General features: G+C 37.2%; 1 protein-coding gene across 5 annotated transcripts in view; it reads right to left on the minus strand.

Annotated features, from left to right (window-relative positions):
• The window catches only part of LARP4B (La ribonucleoprotein 4B), a 400,705-nt gene that overhangs the window by 47,318 nt on the left and 331,966 nt on the right, over positions 1 to 21,421 (minus strand). For all 5 annotated transcript variants that reach the window (XM_066385230.1, XM_066385228.1, XM_066385229.1 and 2 more), the window contains exons 2-3: positions 3,646 to 3,780; positions 2,874 to 2,933 (exon numbers count right to left, since the gene is read on the minus strand). In XM_066385230.1, coding sequence (XP_066241327.1) covers positions 2,874 to 2,933; positions 3,646 to 3,726 — 141 coding nt within the window. In that variant the 5' untranslated portion in view covers positions 3,727 to 3,780. The remainder of the gene's footprint in view (positions 1 to 2,873; positions 2,934 to 3,645; positions 3,781 to 21,421) is intronic.

Raw genomic sequence — 21,421 nt, forward strand, 5'->3', positions numbered from 1 at the left:
CATACTATTCCCCATCTAACATCATCCACCTTTCTCCAAAATTAGTTTCAACCAAAATGATGCAAATAGTTGCCAAATGGCTAACAAGAGTTGGGTTTTGTTTTTGGTATTATTTTCTACTTGTTTCTACTTTTAAATGAAATAACAGATGACAAAGAAAGTATATCATTTTGAATTTGGACTCTGATGCCAGAAAGCCTGGGTTCAAACCTGGTTCTGCCATGTTCTAATTGAGTAATCTTGGGGAAATTACTTAAGCCTCTCCAGTTCTCAGTTCCTCTAGTTAGGATCACTTATTGGTGCTCACTGATTAGCTAGGTTTGTAGTTACTACTCAAAAAATTTGGAGGGCCCTGGCCAGTTGGCTCAGTGGTAGAGTGCAGGCCTGGCGTGCGGGAGTCCCGGGTTTGATTCCCGGCCAGGGCACACAGGAGACGCACCCATCTGCTTCTCTACCTCTCCCCCTCTCCTTCCTCTCTGTCTCTCTCTTCCCCTCCCGCAGCCAAGGCTCCATTGGAGCAAAGTTGGCCCGGGCACTGAGGATGGCTCTGTGGCCTCTGCCTCAGGTACTAGAATGGCTCTGGTCGCAACAGAGCGACGCCCCAGAGGGGCAGAGCATTGCCCTCTGGTGGGCATGCCAGGTGGATCCTGGTCGGGCACATGTGGGAGTCTGTCTGACTGCCTCCTCGTTTCCAACTTGGGAAAAATACAAACAAAAAAAATTGGAGGATGGAGGAGCAGAGAGCTGTATGATAAATATGATTGATAGTACCACTGGATAAATATAAATCTCCTATATTACTCAGATATTTATTTGGCCATAACTATGATGATTTTCCTATGACTCACAGTGTGTCCAACTTTGGGGTAAAGATTAAATAAACCTTAGAGACTGGCTCTTAAATCAGATGGCTAAGCATAGTCATTGCCAATCATAATCGCAGACTACTGAGCATCAATCAACACACAGAACCACAACACCAAGTAAATGTCTATACACTTAGTGTGTTGTAAGTAGTAGCAGTTAGAAAAATGGTCAGAGCAACGCCATTGATAATAGCAGGAAAAGTAAACAATGTAAATATTCCCCAAAACCAAAGAGCTAAGAAATGATGGCTTATCAACATAAAGAAAACACTACCGGGCAAATTCAAGGGGATATACAGATGAACTCATATTGCATGGGAAAAAATGAGATGAAATATGTATCTACTGATTACAACTCCTTAAAAATGGATATATTCTTTAATAAATTTATTCTCTGTGAAGATGTTTAAGTTTGTTATAAATAAAGTTTTAAAGGACATGCATGTTGTGAACCAAGATGGTCTCTCACTGTACCTTCTAGCTCAAGTATTTAATAATCCTGTGGAAAACCTAAAGTGTACACCACCCTGCAAAAAACTGGTAAACAGTAGATCCCCAATTTACAAAACCCCCAACAGATGCCAGGGGGTACTGAGTAGCAGGGCTGGACAAAGAACTTGCCACGTAATAATCTCTTACAGGTGGTTAACTCTTAAAAATAACAAAGAATGAATGTGTAGGTAATATTAATTGCAATTTGTTTCTCCACAGAAATGAAATACTAAATTCTTTTCTAGATAGGTTTTATCACAATTCTCACCAACAAAAAAACAGAATCTAAGACCTAATTTTATGCCCAACAAAAGGTTTTTAAGACATCTGAATAGTATGTTAGACTGCAAATCAACAACAGGGTGGAGGGCGATTTATTCTTTAAAAAATAAATAAAAATTTTAAAAAGACCTCAATAATTTCTGTGTAATTTTCCTTAGACTACTAGAGGATTTTTAGTTGGATTTTAAATTACTTAAAATATAATTCATTATGAAATACAATAGTTTAAAGAAGTCTTCTATTTTTTAAATCTTCCTTATTAAAAGAAGATCAATAATCCAATCCCCTCTAATTTCTACATAAACTGCTTATAATTTGGGGGAAGAGAGCAGTTTACTAAAATTTTGTGAGACTACTTTTGAAATTTCACTTTTACTTAAAAAAAAGAAAAAAGATTCACTTCTTTAATTTTATATAAGATTTTTAAGATAATTTACCAAACTACCAAGCTAAATCTGGAATAGCTCCAAATGAACCTGGCATACATAGATACAAATGGTACTAAGCAGAATTTAAAAACCAACAGGTCTCCATTTCCATGCTCTATCATTAATTACAGCTAAAATGAGAACCAATTTTCTTATAGTAAAAGCTTACTATGCTTACTATGACTTGGCGTGCTTTAAAAAAATATCATAGGGGCGTGTCAGGCTGTGATGCAGTGGACAGAGCATTGGACTGGGACGCAGAGGACCCAGGTTCGAAACCCCGAGGTCACTGGCGTGAGCACATAGACATGACCCCATGGGCGCTGGCTTGAGACAGGAGGTCACTTGCTCTGCTGTAACCCCCCCAATCAAAGCACACATGAGAAAGCAGTCAATGAACAACTAAGTTGCCACAATGAAGAATTGATGCTTCTCATAGCTCTCCCTTCCTGTCTGTCTGTCCCTATCTGTCCCTCTATGTCTCTGCCAAAAACAAACAAAAACACGATATCAATATGTAAAGCTAAGCTCATACATATAATAGATGATTGGTGAACCATTCAAAACACCGTAATGGATATATGACATCAAATTAATACACAAAGCACTGTAGCACTATATATATAACACACACAGAAGTCAGAAGAGAACATACAGTACTTAGTACTGACATCTACTATACCCAGATGGGTCCTCTCTACCCCCTTTGGGAAACATAACCATTTAAAAATTATTTTACAATAAATAATAGTTGTAAGGAAGTATCTGTGAGCCTCCACTATGATTTATCTCAGGACTAAATTACCTGACTCAAAGCTGGGATGGAGTTTGTCTGAGAAGTGGTTTGAGATATGGGACCATTCATCTGTAAAATTGAAAACATCAGACATACCATCACTACAATGTTAAAGAAACATACACTGCTCACAAAAATTAGGGGTATTTTATTGCTTCATATTCATTTTGAAATATCCCCTAATTTTTGTGAGCAGTATATTTTAAACCACAATAAATGAGTAAAATAAAACCCACTGACACAAGCACTTTTTTTACATGACAAAGGAATTCAGTGATATATTCAGAGCAATGAAGAAGCCTTGATATTTAAAATATGCTGAAATTCTGACTGAACACCATAAGTAAAAGTCCTTGTAGTTTCAAAGAGGAAAATGAAAAAAACCTACTTTTCCAAAAGCCATTTATAAACTTTAAATACTGCTCGACATAAAATTATAATAAACAAAAGCAGTCAAAATAAAAAATTTATATTATATTAATTCTTTAACTACACACCATTGCAATGTTATGATGTCACAAAAAGTATTTATAAAATCACTGTTTTCCTGGTGATTTAAAACCCAAAGCTTCAAGTATCTAGAGCTATTAATTGCCATTTGTTTTCTCTATTACTTAAATTTATTCTACAGAGCTACCTATAAATTTATTCAGAATAAAATACCTATATTTAGGTCATAACATATACTAGTGTTAATAGTTTATTTATTAAGTCCTTGTAAAAACTGTTATCAGAAGAAAGGGAGATGACAGGCCCGACATGGCCTTGGGCATGCACTCACCAGATGATCACTGTTTTTCCCTTCTTGGACTCGCTGGCCCTGCGGTTCAGCCACGACCTTAGTGTCCTGATCAGAAGTCATGAGCTGTTTACTTTGTGGCTCCACCGGGAGAAGTTTAATGTTAACTGGAAGATGCTGTAAAATGACAAAGACAATAAATTGGTAACTTGAAAATCAGGGTATACATGATTCTTAAAAAATAAAATTACTAAAATGTCCCAAGATCCTCAAGTTCTCCAGGTCATATGTTCATCCTTCTGGAGTTTAAGTAGTTTAGAGAAATCTGCCTAGAATTTATACCTTATTTACCCAAGAAATGCCTTGCTTTTTAATTAAGTTTCTTCTTCACAATAATTCGGTGACCATGATAATGTTCTAAAATTTAGAAACCAAGTGCTAATACATTAAAAAAAAAAAAAAAAACAATCAGGCCCAGAATTAATATTTTTAAAACAGAAAATTACAAAATTAATAAACCTCAACCCCATGGTCACTGGCTTGAGCCCAAAGTTGCTGGCTTGAGCAAGGGGTCACTTGCTCCTGGTGAAGGGACATATGAGAAGCAATCAACGAACAACTAAGATGCCGCAATGAAGAATTGATGCTTCTCATCTCTCTCCCTTTCTGTCTGTCCCTGTCTCTGTCAACAAAGAAAAAACAGCCTGACCAGGCAGTGGAGCAGTGGATAGAGCCTCAGACTGGGATGTGGAGGACCCAGGTTTGAGACCTCAAGGTCGCCAGCTTGAGCACGGGGCTCATCAGCTTTGAGCAAGGCTCACTCAGTCTGCTGTAGTCCCTTGGTCAAGGCATATATGAGAAACTAATCAATGAACAACTAAAGTGCCACAATGAAGAATTGATGCTTCTCATCTCTTTCCCTTCCTGTCTGCCTGTCCCTATCTGGCTATCCCTCTCTCTGTCTCTGTCACACAAAAACAATAACAAAAAAAACAACTCCAACTTGGAATTTGATGAATCTTCAATATATTTGTACCGTTTTTGAATTGTCCCATTAATTTTTTTTTGTTCCAGGATGAGTTGTCAGGAGAATTAAACAACTGGTTAAAAGTAACCCCTTCAGACCCTGGCCGGTTGGCTCAGTGGTAGAGCGTCGGCCTGGCGTGCAGGGGTCCTGGGTTCAATTCCCGGCCAGGGCACACAGGAGAAGCGCCCATCTGCTTCTCCACCCCTCCCCCTCCTGCAGCCAAGGCTCCACTGGAGCAAAGTTTGCCTGGGCCTGAGGATGGCTCTGTGGCCTCTGCCTCAGGTACTAGAATGGCTCTGGTTGCAACAGAGCAACGCCCCAGATGGGCAGAGCATCGCCCCCTGGTGGGCATGCCGGGTGGATCCCGGTCGGGCGCATGTGGGAGTCTGTCTGACTGCCTCCCTGTTTCCAGCTTCGGAAAAATACAAAAAAAAAAAATTCTGAATCACAGGACTGCAAAGGGGCCTTTGCTACAAAGCACTCACTCAATTCCATGCAAACCACCTCCTCTGATTTTCCCACATGGCTTCCAGAGCAACTCTGGTTCAGAAGAGATGACGGTTTTCATAATTTCATATTATGAGTGTCAGAACAAGTATTACTGAACATCTAGGTCTGACTTCAGGCTACAATGCTTCAAAGATAAAGACTTTGATTTAACCTATATGTCTTTTTAGGCTCTTCTGTAACACTCAGTATCTGAATGTTTGATAAAGAAATTTAAAAGCTATGTATATTTGTCTCCTTGGGTAACCACATAGTTTTTTGTTTCTATAGTGATGCTCCTTATTTGCAATAATCTGCTTATGATTAATGCCCAAAACCCTTGTTAGTGAAATAATCTGATGATCAGAGGTAGTCTCATCCAACTGTCATATGTATCATCAACCGCAAAGGCAAAAAAAAAAAAAAAAATCCCTTAAATGCTGTACGACAGCTTTGAAAAGATAAACTGACATCAATTTTCACAAAACTGTCGAATCCGGTGTATAAAGATAGATGTAGATTGGTATCCAGACTGACAAGTCACAGAAGATGGTACTGGGCCCTGGCTGGTTGGCTCAGTGGTAGAGCACTGGCCCAGAGTGTAGAAGTGCTTCTCTACCCCTCCCCTTTGTCTGTCTCTTTCTCTCTCCTGCAGTCATGGCTCAAATGGTGCGAGCAAGTTGGCCCTAGGCACTGAGGATGGCTCCATGGGCGCTAAAATAGCTTGGTTGCCTAGCAACGGAGCAGCAGCCCCAGATGGGCACAGCATCAGCCCCAGCCGGAGGTTGTCCAGTAGATCCCGGTTGGGGAGCATGCGAGAGTCTGTCTCTCTGCTTCCCCTCCTCTCACTTATAAAAGAAAAAAGATAGTACTGTAGATGCTTTTACCACTATTAACTTCTATGCTTTTTAAGATTCTCAAAGAAAATAAAAAGGTTTGGTGGAACCCAAGATATGATAACCAAAAGGGAAAAAAATCAACAAGAGTCCTTTATATTTATATATACTGTCTACCTATTTTCACAGTGAGAAATTATGTACTTCCTGATGGAAACAGCAAGGTATCACACAGGAAGTGGTCTTGCAAAACAAATACTACCAGGATATGAACTTGTTACAAACTTACAGCAAACATAAACAAAGTGGGCAATTACTGGATACACAACCTGGTTTCTTCCACACAAAAGGAGACAAGACACACATTTGGCCAAAATGTGGTTTTATTTGATCAGAACAAAAAATCAGGGAATAACTGATGGAATATTTAATGGTATTAAAGAATTACTGTACTTTCTAATAAATGATATTATTGTTTAATTAAAAGAGACTCTGCCTTCTAGAGTTGCCTGTTAAAATATTTACAGGGGAAATACAATGTCTAGAATTTTCCTCAAAGTAGTACATGGGGCAGAGACACAGTGTTTCACCATTACTTCTGGAGAAGGGTATGGGATTCATGATACAGGTCAGTCTATTTTGGTATGTCTGAATGTTCTTTAATACAAAGTTACAAAGGTAACCAGGGCAGCAACTCAGTCCAACAGAAACAGTGGTTCTGATCTGACCTGCATATCCTGTCCATAAACAAGTAATCACATCACACCACTATGGCTCTTAATTAGACCTGACATGCATACAAGTTTCTAAAACAATCCAACACGAACATCAGAGGGGGTTATTAATAGTCAACTCCTGCCTGACTGGTGGTGACACAATGGATCAAGTTGACCTGGGATACTGAGGTCCTATTAATAGTTTCAAAATCCTGAGATCAACAGTTTGAGCATGGGGTCACCAGCTTGGGCACTGGCTTGAAGGTTGCTGGATTGAAGTCCAAGGTCACTGGCTTGAGCACAAGGTCGCTGGCTTGAGCAAGGGGTCACTGGCTCAGCTCCAGCCATCCCACAATCAAGGCAACGTATGAGAAGAAATCAGTGAACAACTAAAGTGACACAACTAGGGGTTGATGCTTCTCATTTCTCGCCCTTCCTGTGTCTCTCTTCTCTCAAAAAAGATACATACACAGAATTAAAACTAAACTATTACCAAGTGCCTGAATGTAGAATAGGATTATTACTATTGGAAGGACTGCATCAATTATGATGCAAGTACTGACAATCCTTCCAATAAGTAACAATGACCTTTTCATTAGTTGTTCAAGAAACCAAAACTATTTTGAGACTTATACTATCAACTATTGCTTCCTGGCTTGGCCAAGAAGCAGGTCTCTAGATTGTAAAGAGAAATATACAAGAGGGAAAACCTCCAACAAAAACAAAGTACCTGGGCTAAGACCCAGGAGCTTGGAAAGTTGAGTGTTCAGTGGCAGCTTCAATACACTCTTAACGAGATGAACAAGAGGGTCATTTCCGATTTGATTTCATCACTCTTTACAAGAAAAAGAAAAGATGAAGTAAAGGGCCCTCCCCTCCTCCTGCTTGGTGGACTCCATCCTAGTAGTACATGATTCACCTCAGTGTCAAAGCTACAATGAAAAAGGTTTAGCCCTTATTAAATACTTGGGAGAGTATAGTTCTCTTAATTGTTTATAAATAATTCTTTTCACATATACCAGTAATATGTTTTATAACTAAATATTAAGGTCTTTTTAAACACTCAAAGCAATCCTTAAAAATAAAACTCAATCTCAAACTTAACTGTTTATCAAGTTGATGGTGTAACTATTCAGAGATTTATTATAAAGGACTTTAAGACAGACTTTGCAGAGTGGCCCAGGAAGCATCTACATGAGTCGGTGTGTGAGCCCTGAACACTTGCCCATAAGGGGTCTACTGAGTGGCTGTGGGATGCTAAGGCAAAGGCCACTGGATATGGCTGTGATCACTTAAGTGTCCCTATGTTGCAGTGATGCTAGAAGTGGCAGATCATTCAGGCCAAGTAAAGAATAAGTCTTTTGAATAACAATTCCAGAGTTTAAGGATTTCTACAGGCAAGTTCGAAGAAATTGCTGCAATTATTGAAACTTTGTGAAAACTGATTACTTGTTGATAAATTGCTACCACTGCTCTAAAATAATGGATTCCACTTTCTGCAACAAAATATTTAAGGATTAGTTAATATTTATTAAATAAAAATTACACTTGTTTTTTTTCATTTTTTAAAACAAAAAATAAATCAAACTGGAATTAGATAAGTGGTGATCAGCGCAAACTTTCTGAATGTACTAAAAGCTATTGAATTGAACATTTAAAAGGGTGAACTCAGTGGTAAGTGAATTATATCTCAATAAAACATAAATCAGACAAATAGCTGAAAGAAAAAAGATGGTATTTACATATGAGAGCCTGAAAATTTATCAAGAAATCTTAAAAAGTACTCAACAGACTTGTTCTTTGGGGTAAATGTTGGTTTTTTTTTTTTTTTTTTTTTTTTTTTTTTTTTTTAGATTTTATTTATTCATTATAGAGAGGGGAGAGAGAGAGAGAGAGAGAAGGGGGGAGGAGCAGGAAGCATCAACTCCCATATGTGCCTTGACCAGGCAAGCCCAGGGTTTTGAACCGGCAACCTCAGTGTTTCCAGGTTGATGCTTTATCCACTGCGCCACCACAGGTCAGGCCAATGTTGGTTTATTTTTAAACTATTTTATATATATTATACACACTATCATAAAGCACAAATGACATTAACTTAAAATTTAAATTTATTTTTAGAGAGAGGAAAGGGAGAGGGGAAAGAGGGAGAGATCAATTTGCTGTTCCACTTATGCATTCATTGGTTAATTCTTTTTTTTTTAAAGACTTTATTCCATTTTTAGAGGAGAGAGAGAGGCAGAGGGGGAGAAAGAGAAAAAGAGAGAGAGAGAGAGAGAGAGAGAGAGAGAGAGAGAGAGAAGGGGGGAGGAGCAGGAAGCATCAACTCCCATATGTGCCCTGACCAGGCAAGCCCGGGGTTTTGAACAACAGAACTCAGCATTCCAGGTCAATGCTTTATCCCATTGCGCCTCCACAGGTCAGGCTCACTGGTTGATTTTTTATGTGCCCTGATGGGGGATTGAATCCGAACCTTGGAGCAATGGGACAACACTCTAACCAACTGAGCAACCCAGTCAGGGTCAAATTACTTTAATTTTAGATACACATCACCATATCATGGTTTACTTTTTGCAGTCTCACTGTACTGCAGATTTTAAAATTGTATATATCTAATTTTGTATCATGGATTTTTCACTATATAGCGGGATTTTGCAGTATATAGGTATTTACCCTATTTTTCGCTCCATAAGATGCACCTGACTTTAAGACTCATCTAGTGTTTTAAGGAGCAAAATAAGAAAAAAAATATTCTGAACCAGATGGTGTGTTAAAATATTTCATAAAATACCGTATTTTTCACTCCATAAGATGCACAGGCATTTCCCCCTCCACTTTTTTTGGGGGGGAGGGGTGAGCCTTATGGAGCGAAAAATACAGTATATATTTATTATTTTAATTATTTTTGCAGTAAAATAAGCATTTTCTAGCCAAAAATATATATATAATATATTAAAATATTAATTAAAACATTAAAAGAATATAAATCAAAATAAAGCCTTAAAATATATATAATAAATACAAGGTCACTACTTCACAGATATTTGCCTATCACAGGGAGTTCTGGAACCTAACCCTAGCAATAGATGAGGGACCACTATATTTTCAGCATAAAAGAAAAAGATACAAAACAAGTAAACTAAGTAAAATACATATAATCTGTTTATTTTAAAAACAGGATATGTAACTTTTTATACTAAGCTATACACTTCTTTGACTTTCGCTAGTTTTTCTTCTAAGGTCCTCTTTGTACTCCCAAGATCTAATTTAGGCTCCCGCTCTGCATTATCAGTTCTGTTTAGTTTTCTCCAAATTGTGACAGCTCTTCAGTCTTCCTCATCTTTCATCTATACCAGGGGTCCCCAAACTATGGCCCACGGGCCACATGCGGCCCCCTGAGGCCATTTATCCGGCCCCCGCCGCACTTCCGGAAGGGGCACCTCTTTCACTGGTGGTCAGTGAGAGGAGCACATTGACCATCTCATTAGCCAAAAGCAGGTCCATAGTTCCCATTGAAATACTGGTCAGTTTGTTGATTTAAATTTACTTGTTCTTTATTTTAAATATTGTATTTGTTCCTTTTTTTTTTTTTTACTTTAAAATAAGATATGTGCAGTATGCATAGGGATTTGTTCATAGTTTTTTTTATAGTCCGGCCCTCCAACGGTCTGAGGGACAGTGAACTGGCCCCCTGTGTAAAAAGTTTGGGGACCCCTGAATACTATGCTTCCCAAGAGTTCTGGTTAATTTTGTAGAATGTTGTGTAATTTGAGATGAACACAGAACATGTGAGTCACCTTACCACAAAAGCAAGAAAGCTATCAAAGAATACTGTGGTCACATCACAGGAGCAACAATATAGTAAAGGGGTTCCCAATGGTAACAGGTGGACAGTATGATGATCAGAAAGAATCAATAGACACAAACATAAATCTCCATGATAGTTCAAAGCACCATTATACTGGTCACCTTTGGAGGCTGTTTTGACACCAACTCATTTTTCTGAAGATGACTAAAATGGAAATAACGATTAGCCTGCCTTTCCTGGACTACTATTTCAGCATAACCAAACAGCTGATCAAGGCAAGTTGTTCCCTCTACAGGAACCACAATTATTAATTGAAGAGTGAATGACAGAATTAGAAAATCAAAACATTGCAACATCTCCCTGACCAGTGGTGACACAGTGGATAGAGAATCAATTTGGAACACTGAGGTCACTGGTTTAAAACCTGGAGGCCACTGGCTCTGAGTGTGGGCTCATCCACACGATCCCAAAGCGCACCAACCTGAGCCCAAAGATTGCTGGCATGAAAAGTCCAACATCACTGGCTTGAGTAAGGAGACACTGGGGATCAGCCCTGGTGAAGGCACATACGAGAAGCAATCAATGTACAACTAAAATGAAAGTAATTACAAGGTGATGCTTCTTACCTTCTCTTCCTGTTTCTCTTTCTCTCAAAATAAATAAATGACTAAACAAATAAAAAAATAACGTTGCAACTAATAAAAGTAATGAAAGCATAGATTACTAAAGTTGCTAAAATTAACTGAGGAGCTGACAGGGAACTTTACAATGGTTGGATCAAATGGACATTGACTGAAGCTGCTTTTCAATCTTATCACTAAAAGTCAAATGAATACTACATTCTTGGTACTGTGAAAGAGCACCATCTATGAAGTATTCTTGCAAAAAAAAAAATCAAGCCTCAAGATCTGACTCTCAAGTTAAAGGAAATTTTGGGACAACACATATTAAATAATAGCAACAGAAAGACATTAGCTAAATCCAAAATGTGGCATGCTACAAGACTGATGACCTCATTTCTATATCAAATGTTAAGACATGAAAAGATGGAAGAGTTGTATTATTATAAAATACAAAAGCTTTAACCAAAATAACCTTATGCAATATGAGAACTGTGTCTGTATCCAAAATCAAATAAATTAAGGTTAAGATGACATTTTTTACTAGAAAAATTGCATGTCGATTAGTAATAAAGGATATTATGGAATGATTATTAATTTTGTTGAGTGCAATCAAGGTGTTGTGGCTGTTGGTTTTAAAAAGTCTTATCTATAAAAGACAAACTAAAAGACTATGGATAAAATTACATATCCGGAATTTTAAAAATACATTAACAATTTTATTGTAAGTTTTAGGAAAGAGAAAAAACACAAATACAAGAATGCAGCATGTTGACAGTAGCTGAAACTATATGATGGGTACACTGAGGACTGCTGTACTACGCTCTCTACTTTTGTTGTTAAAATCTTCCACAATAAAAAGAAAACACCAACTAGGATACAGTATAAATATACTTCTAAAACTTCATATATTTACTTCTATTTAAAATCTGTACTAATGAAATAATACAAAACTACATAAATCATTTTATGAACAATGTTCATGGCAGCTCTGGCACAGAGTAAAGAAAAACTACAGAGGCCTGACCTGCAGTGGCACAGTGGATAAAGCGTCGACCTGGAAATGCTCTAAAAATGAATTAAAAAAATTATAAAAATAAAATAATAATAAAAAAGAAAAACTACAGAAAAGTGGAAACTAATGCATTATATATTAGATTATTTAAAAATCCACAAAAATTATATGAAGTAAAAAAAAGGCAGAATATAAAATGGCAGACAACATGAACACAATTATATTTTAAAAATTCACATAAATGTAAATAAAAACAAAGCAAATGAAACTAGAAGGAAATATATTAGATGATTAACAATATCTAAGTAAAAACTCAAAAATAGTTTTACTTGGTTTTATTCTTATAGTCTCAATTTTTTAAATAACCTACTATTTTTATAATCACACATACTTAATAAAAGTCCATCCAGCTTGCTGATTCCATGTATCAAGCAGCCCCCTCACCCAGCGGTTTTCAACCGCTAAGTCATGGACAAGCGGTTGAAAACCACTACCCTAACACTCTAGGTCTAAGGGTGTCTTTCCTAGAGAAAAGCAAGCACTGACCCAGCAGGAAAAGCATCCAAGTCCCTTCCCAGTTGTTTTTCAATGCAGATAATAAAACTGTCATTAAGTCATCATGCCATTTTCTTTTGAAACTGCACTGCTCAGTCTTGTTCTCTAAGACGGGGGGGTCTCAAGGTATGTGGCCTGGGCTCTGTCAGGGGTCCCAGACGCCTTTTCTATGGCCCACAAAGTCAAAAAGATTTTTATTTGCTTATTTCACTAATTCTCACCTCACAAAACTGCCATGGAGTTTTGGTGCCATATCAAACAACATTCAAGGTTATATAAAAAGACATTTAAAATTTTCCTCACTTTCTCAACTACGCATTTGTGTGCAGCCAGATTTCTTTCTCATATTGCAACCAAAATAATATATTGCAAAAGATCCGATGCAGAAGCAGAGGAGAATCCAGGTGAGATTCTAATAAATCAGATGTTAAGGAGATTTACCACAATATAAAACAATGCTGCTCTCCCCATTAAATTACTTTATGTTTTAGAAATGATTGTTATCTTTTCATAAGCAATGTTATTTATATGTAATGGGTTTATTATTATTAAAGGAAAATATATATTTTTAAATATTCTGAGCCTTAATTTTTAGAGCTAGGGATCTTCAATGTTTAAAAGTGTGAGAGGTCCTAAAATCCAAATGCCTGAGAATCAGTGACATAAGACAGTAGTTCTGATGGACAGAAACCTGTTGTTCATGAATGGTAGACATCCAAGTTCACTGATGGGAAAACTTAACACTAATCTACAACAAATACAGTGTGATAATAGCATAGACATACAGATCAAACAGATGAGAATCATTATGGTCATTATTTCAATGGTCATTACCATTATGGTCAATTATTTTCAAAAGGGTGCTGAGACAATTCAATGTGGAAAAAGTTCTCTCTTGAACAAATGATGCCAGGACAACTGGATACCCTCATGCTAAGGAAAGAAACTATACCCCTATTCTCACTCTCTATATAAAAATTAACTCAAAATGAGTCAAATGGTCAGAGTAATGGTGGCATGAGAGACACTTTTGATCTCCTTGAAATTTCAACAAATTGAACAGCCATAATGCAGCCAAAGAACCACCCAGCTGGGCTCACAGGCTTGCCTAAAATGATCCACACATGGAATTGATTAAAGGTGGGAAGGGTTAAGGGGAAAAAAAAAGGAAGATGCCCTCATGATAGGACTCTGGAAAGAAGAGAAACCTGGAGTGACAGGGTCTTCTTCTGCAGGGAGGAGTGGAGAGATTGAGGGGCAGTTAGAAAGGTACTAAACCAAAGCAACGACTGAAAAAAGGGTTACAGCCAGTGTTCTCATGGTCTTCAGCAGCTGACACTTGCCACAGAGAGAAAAAAAACAAAGTGCCTCTCACCCACCGCCTCCCAGATCCCTCCCTCCCATCATGAAGCATAGAGTAGCAGAAACATGCCCCACAGCTAGTTAGTTCCACAGACCACTCTTTCCCCTGAAGAATAGAGATGCTGTGTCTGGTCCCCTGGTCTGTTGGGACATGGGAAAGAGCACCTGGAGGCCCAATCCTACCTTTGCTAAAGCCATAAAAGCCCTCAGAACACACCCCACCCATCATCCTGACTGCAGCCCCACCTCCATCATCATGACAGTAACAGCGTAGTGAAGGTCAGCCCAGGAATTTCAGAGCTAAAACTTGTAGTGCAGTGCCACCTACTGGAAGAAAACAGAAAAACCTCAGAACTGAAAGTTTTCTTTTAATATTTAAAGTTTTTATTTTTTGTGGGTGCTTGTTTTTGATTATTCTTTGTTCTTTTTGTGGCTTTTATCTTTCCTTTTTAATATTTTAAATTTTGTCCTATTTTTAGTTGCTTTTTGTTTGATTTCTTAACATTACCACTCTCAAATACAATAAAGGCAGAGGAAAATGAATACCATAGCTACACAGGAAAGAGACGTAGTTCAGAAAGAAAATGAGAAATCTCCAGAAAGCAATCTCAATCACATGGAAACCTTGCAGTTAAATGATAGAATTCAAAATTGAAATTCTGAAAATACTCAATGAGATGCAAGAAAACACTGATAGGCAATTTAATGAACTCAAAAAACAAATTAATGAACAAAACTAGTACTTCACCAAGGCGATAAAACATTAAAAAAGAACCAAACAGTCATGAAGAACTGAATACATAACCTGAAAATTGAAGTAGCAAGTTTAGCTAAAACAACAGGCCAGATAGGAGAGAGAGAACTAGTAACATTGAAGACAGGCGACTAGAAATGCTACAGAGGGAAGAATAGTGAAATTCACAAATTAAGGAAAGAGAGAGCTCTATAAGAATTGTCTGACTCCATCAGAAAAAAGCAATATAAGAATAATAGGCATATCAGAAGAAGAGAGAGGAAAAGGAATCAAGAGCCTATTCAGACAAATAATTGATGAGAACTTCCCTATCCTATGAAAGAGTTAGATCCTTGAATCCAAGAAGCAAACAGAACGCTGAATTACCTCAACCTTAACAGACCTTCTACAAGGCACACTGTAATAAGACTGTCAAAAATCAATGACAAAAAGAGAGTAACATCAAGACAGAGAAAAAAAGAACATAACATATCAAAGAAGGTCCACTAGGTTATCATAAGACTTCTCAGCAGAAACTCTATAAGCCAGAAAGAGTGGGCCAAACATTTAAAGTACTGAAAAAGAGGAATTACCAGCCAAGAATACCAGATCTATCAGTTATCCTTCAAATATTAAGAAAAGCCTGACTAGGCGGTGGCGCAGTGGATGGAGCATTGGACTGGGAGGCAGAGGACCCAGGTTCGAGACCCCGAGGTTGCTAGCTTGAGCACGGGCTCATCTGGTTTAAGCAAAAAGCTCACCAGCTTGGACCCAAGGTCGCTGGCTTGAGCAAGGGGTTACTCGGTCTGCTGAAGGCTCACGGTCAAGGCACATATGAGAAAGCAATCAATGAACTAAGGTCTTGCAACGAAAAACTGATGATTGATGCTTCTCATCTCTCTCCGTTCCTGTCTGTCTGTCCCTGTTTATCCCTTTCTCTGACTCTCTGTACCTGTAAAAAAATAAAATAAATAAAAATAAATAAGGCAAAATAAAAACTTTTCTAGACATACAGAAGCTAAGGGAATTTATCACCAGAAAACCCCCAACACAGGAAATACTCAAGGAGGTTATTTGACTGGATACAAAATAACACTACAAGTAAAAGCTCCAACATGGTTACAATAAAAACAAGGAGGATGGAGTGCAGAAGCACTCTTTAGACAAAGGACTCCTGTATACATGAAAAATTTCCTTTTAATAACCCAATGGTAACCACCCACAAAAAAACCCAATATCGAAACACATAGCTTTAAAAAATAAGAGGAAAAAGTATTGGATATCAACAAACAAAAACTGACACAAACACAAAAGAAAAGAACTAAAGGAGACATAAAGCTACCAGAAAACAAAATACAAAATGGCTATAGAAATCCTCCTGCGTCAATAATTACCCTAAAAGTAAATGGATTGAACTCACCAATAAAAAGAGCAGATTGGACCAAAAAGCAAAACGCAGGGCCTGGCCGGTTAGCTCAGCAGTAGAGTATCAGCCTGGAGTGTGGATGTCCTGTATTCAATTCCCAGTCAGGGCACGCCGAAGAAGTGTGTTCTTCACCCCTCTCTGCTACTCCACCCCCTCTCACTTCTCTCTTTCTCTCCCTTTTTTCCTCCCCTCCTGCAGCCATGGCTAGATTGAAGCAAGACCCCCGGGCACTGAAGATGGCTCTGTGGCCTCCGCTTTAGGTGCTAAAAAATGGCTCCAGTTGCAATGGAACAAGGGCCTCAGATGGGCAGAGCATCGCCCTCTAGTTTGCTTGCCAGGTAGATCCTGGTCAGGGTACATGCATGAGTCTGTCTCTGCCTTCCTCCTCTCACTAAATAATAATAATAATAATAATAATAATAATAAAAATCCCAACCGTATGCTGCCTTTAGGAGACATGTCCAAACTGCCAGGACAAAAGCAGACTCAAAGTGAAAGGTTGGAAAATGATTCTCCAAGCAAATAATACCCAAAGAAAAGCAGGTGTAGCCATACTAATAATATCTGCCAATGTCAACTTCAAGAAAACAAAGGTAACAAGAGACAAAGATGAATATTTCATAATGATAAAAAGGTCACTATAACAAGTAGACACAACATTTCTTAATATGTATGCACCAAATCAGGAAGCACCAAAATATATATATATGACATCTACTAACAGATCTAAAAATAGAAACAGATAAAGATACAATCATAGTGGAGAATTCAACACACCATTGATGGCTTTAAATAGATCATCCAAACAGAAAATCAATCAAGAAAAAGAAAATTAAAGAAGTCAAGAAATAACAGCATTAAATGACACACTAGAATAAGTTGACATGATAGACATTTACAAAACATTTCATCCCAGAACATCAGATTATACATTTTTCACAGTGTGCATGGAACATTCTCAAGCACAGACCGTACGTTGGGTCACAAAACTAACCTCAACAAATTCAAAAAGATTGAAATTATACCAAGCATATTCTCTGACCATAAGGCTTAGAAATTAGAATTCAATTGCAAAGAGCAAGTCAAGAAACCCACAAAAGTGTGAAAATTAAACAACATATTTCTAATGAATGACTAGGTCAAAGAAGAAATAAAAGCAGAGATGAAAAAATGTGCACAAACGAGAATAATAACACAACATATCAAAACTTCTGGGATGCACTGAAAGCAAGAATAAAAGGGAAGTTTCTATCATTATAGGCTTATATCAAGAAACAAGAGATTCCAGATAAACAACCTAAATTACATCTGAAAGAACTAGAAAAAGAACAAAGGCAACCCAAACTCAGCAGAAGAAAGGAAATAATAAATATTAGAGCATAACTAAATGAAATAGAGAATAAAAAAACTATAGAAAAATTAATACAACAAAGAGCTGGTTCTTTGAAAAGATCAATAAAATTGACAGACCTCAGGCTATACTAAGGAAAAAAGGAAAATGACACATATAAACAAAATCTAAAATGAAAGAGGAGAAATTACCACAGACATCAGTAATATACAAAGGATCATACTACAATATTATGGAAGATTATATGCCACCAAATTCAACAATCTATAAGAAATGGATAAGTTCCTGGAATCATACAATCTTCCTATACTGAGTCACGAAGAAGTGGAAAAACCTAAATAGACCCATAAGCAGGGCGGAAATAGAAACGACTATCAAAAACTCCCCTATAAATAAAAGTACAGGACCAGATGACTACACTAGTGAATTCTACCAAACATTTAAAGATTTGGTGCCTATTCTTATCAAAGTCTTCCAAAAAACATAGGAAGGAGCAATACTCCCTAACAAATTTTGAGGCCAGCATAACCCTGATACCAAAACTTGGAAAGGACAACACACAAAAAAGCAAACTACAGACCTACATCTAATAAAGACAGATGCAAAAATCCTAAACAAAATACCAACAAATCAAATAAAATGATACATTAAAAAAATATATCACAATCAAGTGGGATTCATTCCAGGAGCACAAGGGTGGTTCAACATAAATAAATTGACCAACGTAATACACATCAATAAATGAAAGGACAAAAATCGTATGATTCTATCAACAGATGCAGAAAGGCATTCAATAAGATACAATATTCATTTACACTTAAAACACTTAATAAAATGGGTATAGAAGAAAAGTACCTTAATATAAAAAAGGCCACATATGACAAACCATAAGCCAATAATTTACTAAATTGTGAAAAACTGAAGTCTTTTCCTCTAAAATCAGGAAGAAGACAAGGCTGCCCACTCCACTCTTATTCAACATAGTTCTATAAGTTTTAACCAGAGCAATCAGGCAAGAGAAAGAAATAAAAAGCATTCATATGGGGAAAGAAGTAAAGATAACACTTTTTGCAGATGACGTGATCCTGTATATAGAAAACCCCAAAGACTCCACCAAAAAACTATTAGAATAAACCAATACAGTAAGTCACAAGATACAAAATCAATATACAAAAGTCCATTACTTTCCTTTATGCAAACGATTAAACTTTGAAAAATTCAAAAATAACAATTCCTTTTACAATTGCAACAAAAGAAATAAAATACCTGGGAATAAACAAAGGATGTGAAGAACCTATATACTGAAAACTACAAAACACTACTGAAAGACACAATGAAATGAAAAAATATTACATGTTCATGAATTGGAAGAATCAACAGTTAAAGACCATATTACCCAAAGCAATATACAAATTTAATGCAATCCCCATCAAAATCCTGATGTAATTTTTTAAAGAAATAAAACAAAAAATCACCAGGTTTTTATGGAACCTTAAGAAACCCCAAAGGCAAAAGCAATCCTGAGAAAAAGGAACGAAGCCGGAGGTATCATGCTACTTGACTTCAAAATATACTATAAAGCTACAATAATCAAAACAGCTGGTATTGGCAGAAAAATAGACATACAGACCAATGAAACAGAATTGAGGAGTCTAGAAATAAAACTACTGCCTGACTTGTGGTGGCGCAGTGGATAAAGCAGCAACTGGGAATACTGAGGTCGCCGGTTTGAAACCCCAGGCTTGCCCAGTCAAGGCATATATGAGAAGCAACTGCTTCCCTCTCCTCTCCCCCAACTTCTCTCTATCTCTTCCTTCTCTCTAAAAAATTTAATAAGTAGATTAAAAGAAAAAGAAATAAAACCATTTATTTGTCGACAAATAATCTTCGACAAAGGAGCCAAAAACACACAATGGAGAAAAGAAAACCTCTTCAATAAATGGTACTGGGAAAATTGGAAAGCCATATGTAGAAGAATGAAATTTGACTAATGTTTGTCCTCGAACATAAAAGTTAATTCAAAATGAATCAAAGATCTAAATATAAGATATGAAACAATAAAGTACATAGAGGAAAACATAGATACTAAACTTATGGACCTTGGTCACAGAGAATATTTTATAAATTTGACACCAAAGGCAAGGGAGGTAAAGGCAAAAATAAGTGAATGGAACTATACCAAACTAAAAAGCTTCTGTACAGCAAAAGAAACCAACAACAAAACAAAGGAGAGCCAATCAAAAGGGAGATGATATTTACAAACAACAGCTCCAATAAGGGGTTAACATCCAAAATCATAAAGAACTTGCAAAACTCAGCAACAAGCAAGCAAACAATCCAATTAAAAAATGGGGAGAGGAGCCTGACCAGGTGGTGGCACAGTGGATAGAGTGTCGGACTGGGACACAGAGTACCCAAGTTCAAAACCCCAAAGTCGCTGGCTTGAGGATGGGATCATAGATATGACCCCATGGTCACTGGATTGAGCAAGGGGTCACTTGCTCTGCTGTAGCTGTCTCCACCCCGCCCCCCGCCCTGTCAAGGCACATATGAGAAAGCAATCAATGAACAACTAAGGTGCCACGGTGAAGAATTAATGCTTCTCATCTCTCTTCTTCCTGTCTGTCTGTCCCTATCTGTCCGTCTCTCTGTAATAAAAAAATGAAAAAGGGGAAAAAATGGGGAAAGGACCTAAACAGACACTTCTCCCAAGAAGACATACAAATAGCCAACAGATATATGAAAAGAACCTCATCTTCACTATTCTAGAAATGCAAATCAAAACTACCTCCTGACACCTGTTAAATTGGCTGTTATCAACAAGACAGGTAATAAGTGTTGGAGAGGCTGTGGAGGAAAAAAAAACTCATCCACTGCTGATGGGAATGTAAACTGGTACAACCATTATGGAAGAAAGTATGGTGGTTCCTCAAAAAAAAAAAAAAAAAAATTAATAGAACTACCATATAACCCAGCAATCCATCTACTGGGTATCTACCTCCAAAATTCAAAAACATTGGTATGCAAAGACATATGCACCCCATGTTCAGAGCAGCATTATTTGCAGTGGCCAAGACATGGAAACGTGTCCCTTGATAGGGAATTGGATAAAGAAGATGTGGTACATATATACAATGGAATAATACTCAGCCATAAGAAATGATGACATAGTGCCATTTATAACATGGATGGACCTTGAGAACATTATACTAAGTGAAATAAATAAATCAGAAAAAGCTAAGAACTATATGATTTCACACACAAGGTGGGATATAAAACTGAGACTCATGGACATACATAAAAGTGAAGTGGTTACCAGGGAGTGGGGTTTATCAGGGAGGGGCTGAGTGGGGGAAGGGAGTAAAGAAGGACAATATGGTGACAAAAAATGATTTGACTCTGGGAGATGGGCACACAACACAATCAACAGTTCAAATGCTATAAAAACGTTTACTTGAAACCTATGTACTTGCAAAAGAATGAAACTCGACTACAGCCTGTCCCCGTGTACTAAAATTAATTCAAAATGGATCAAAGACCTAAATATAAGACCTGAAACAATAAAGTACATAGAAGAAGACATAGGTACTAAACTCATGGACCTGGGTTTTAAAGAACATTTTATGAACTTGACTCCAATGGCAAGAGAAGTGAAGGCAAAGATAAATGAATGGGACTACATCAGAATAAAAAGTTTTTGCTCAGCAAGAGAAACTGATATAAAAATAAACAGACAGCCAACTAAATGGGAAATGATATTTTCAAACAACAGCTCAGATAAGGGCCTAATTTCCAAAATTTACAAAGAACTCATAAAACTCAACAACAAACAAACAAACAATCCAATAAAAAAATGGGAAGAGGACATGAATAGACACTTCTCCCA

This window comes from Saccopteryx leptura, chromosome 5 (assembly GCF_036850995.1).
Source record: "Saccopteryx leptura isolate mSacLep1 chromosome 5, mSacLep1_pri_phased_curated, whole genome shotgun sequence".
In the NCBI taxonomy this organism is placed as follows: Eukaryota; Metazoa; Chordata; class Mammalia; order Chiroptera; family Emballonuridae; genus Saccopteryx; species Saccopteryx leptura.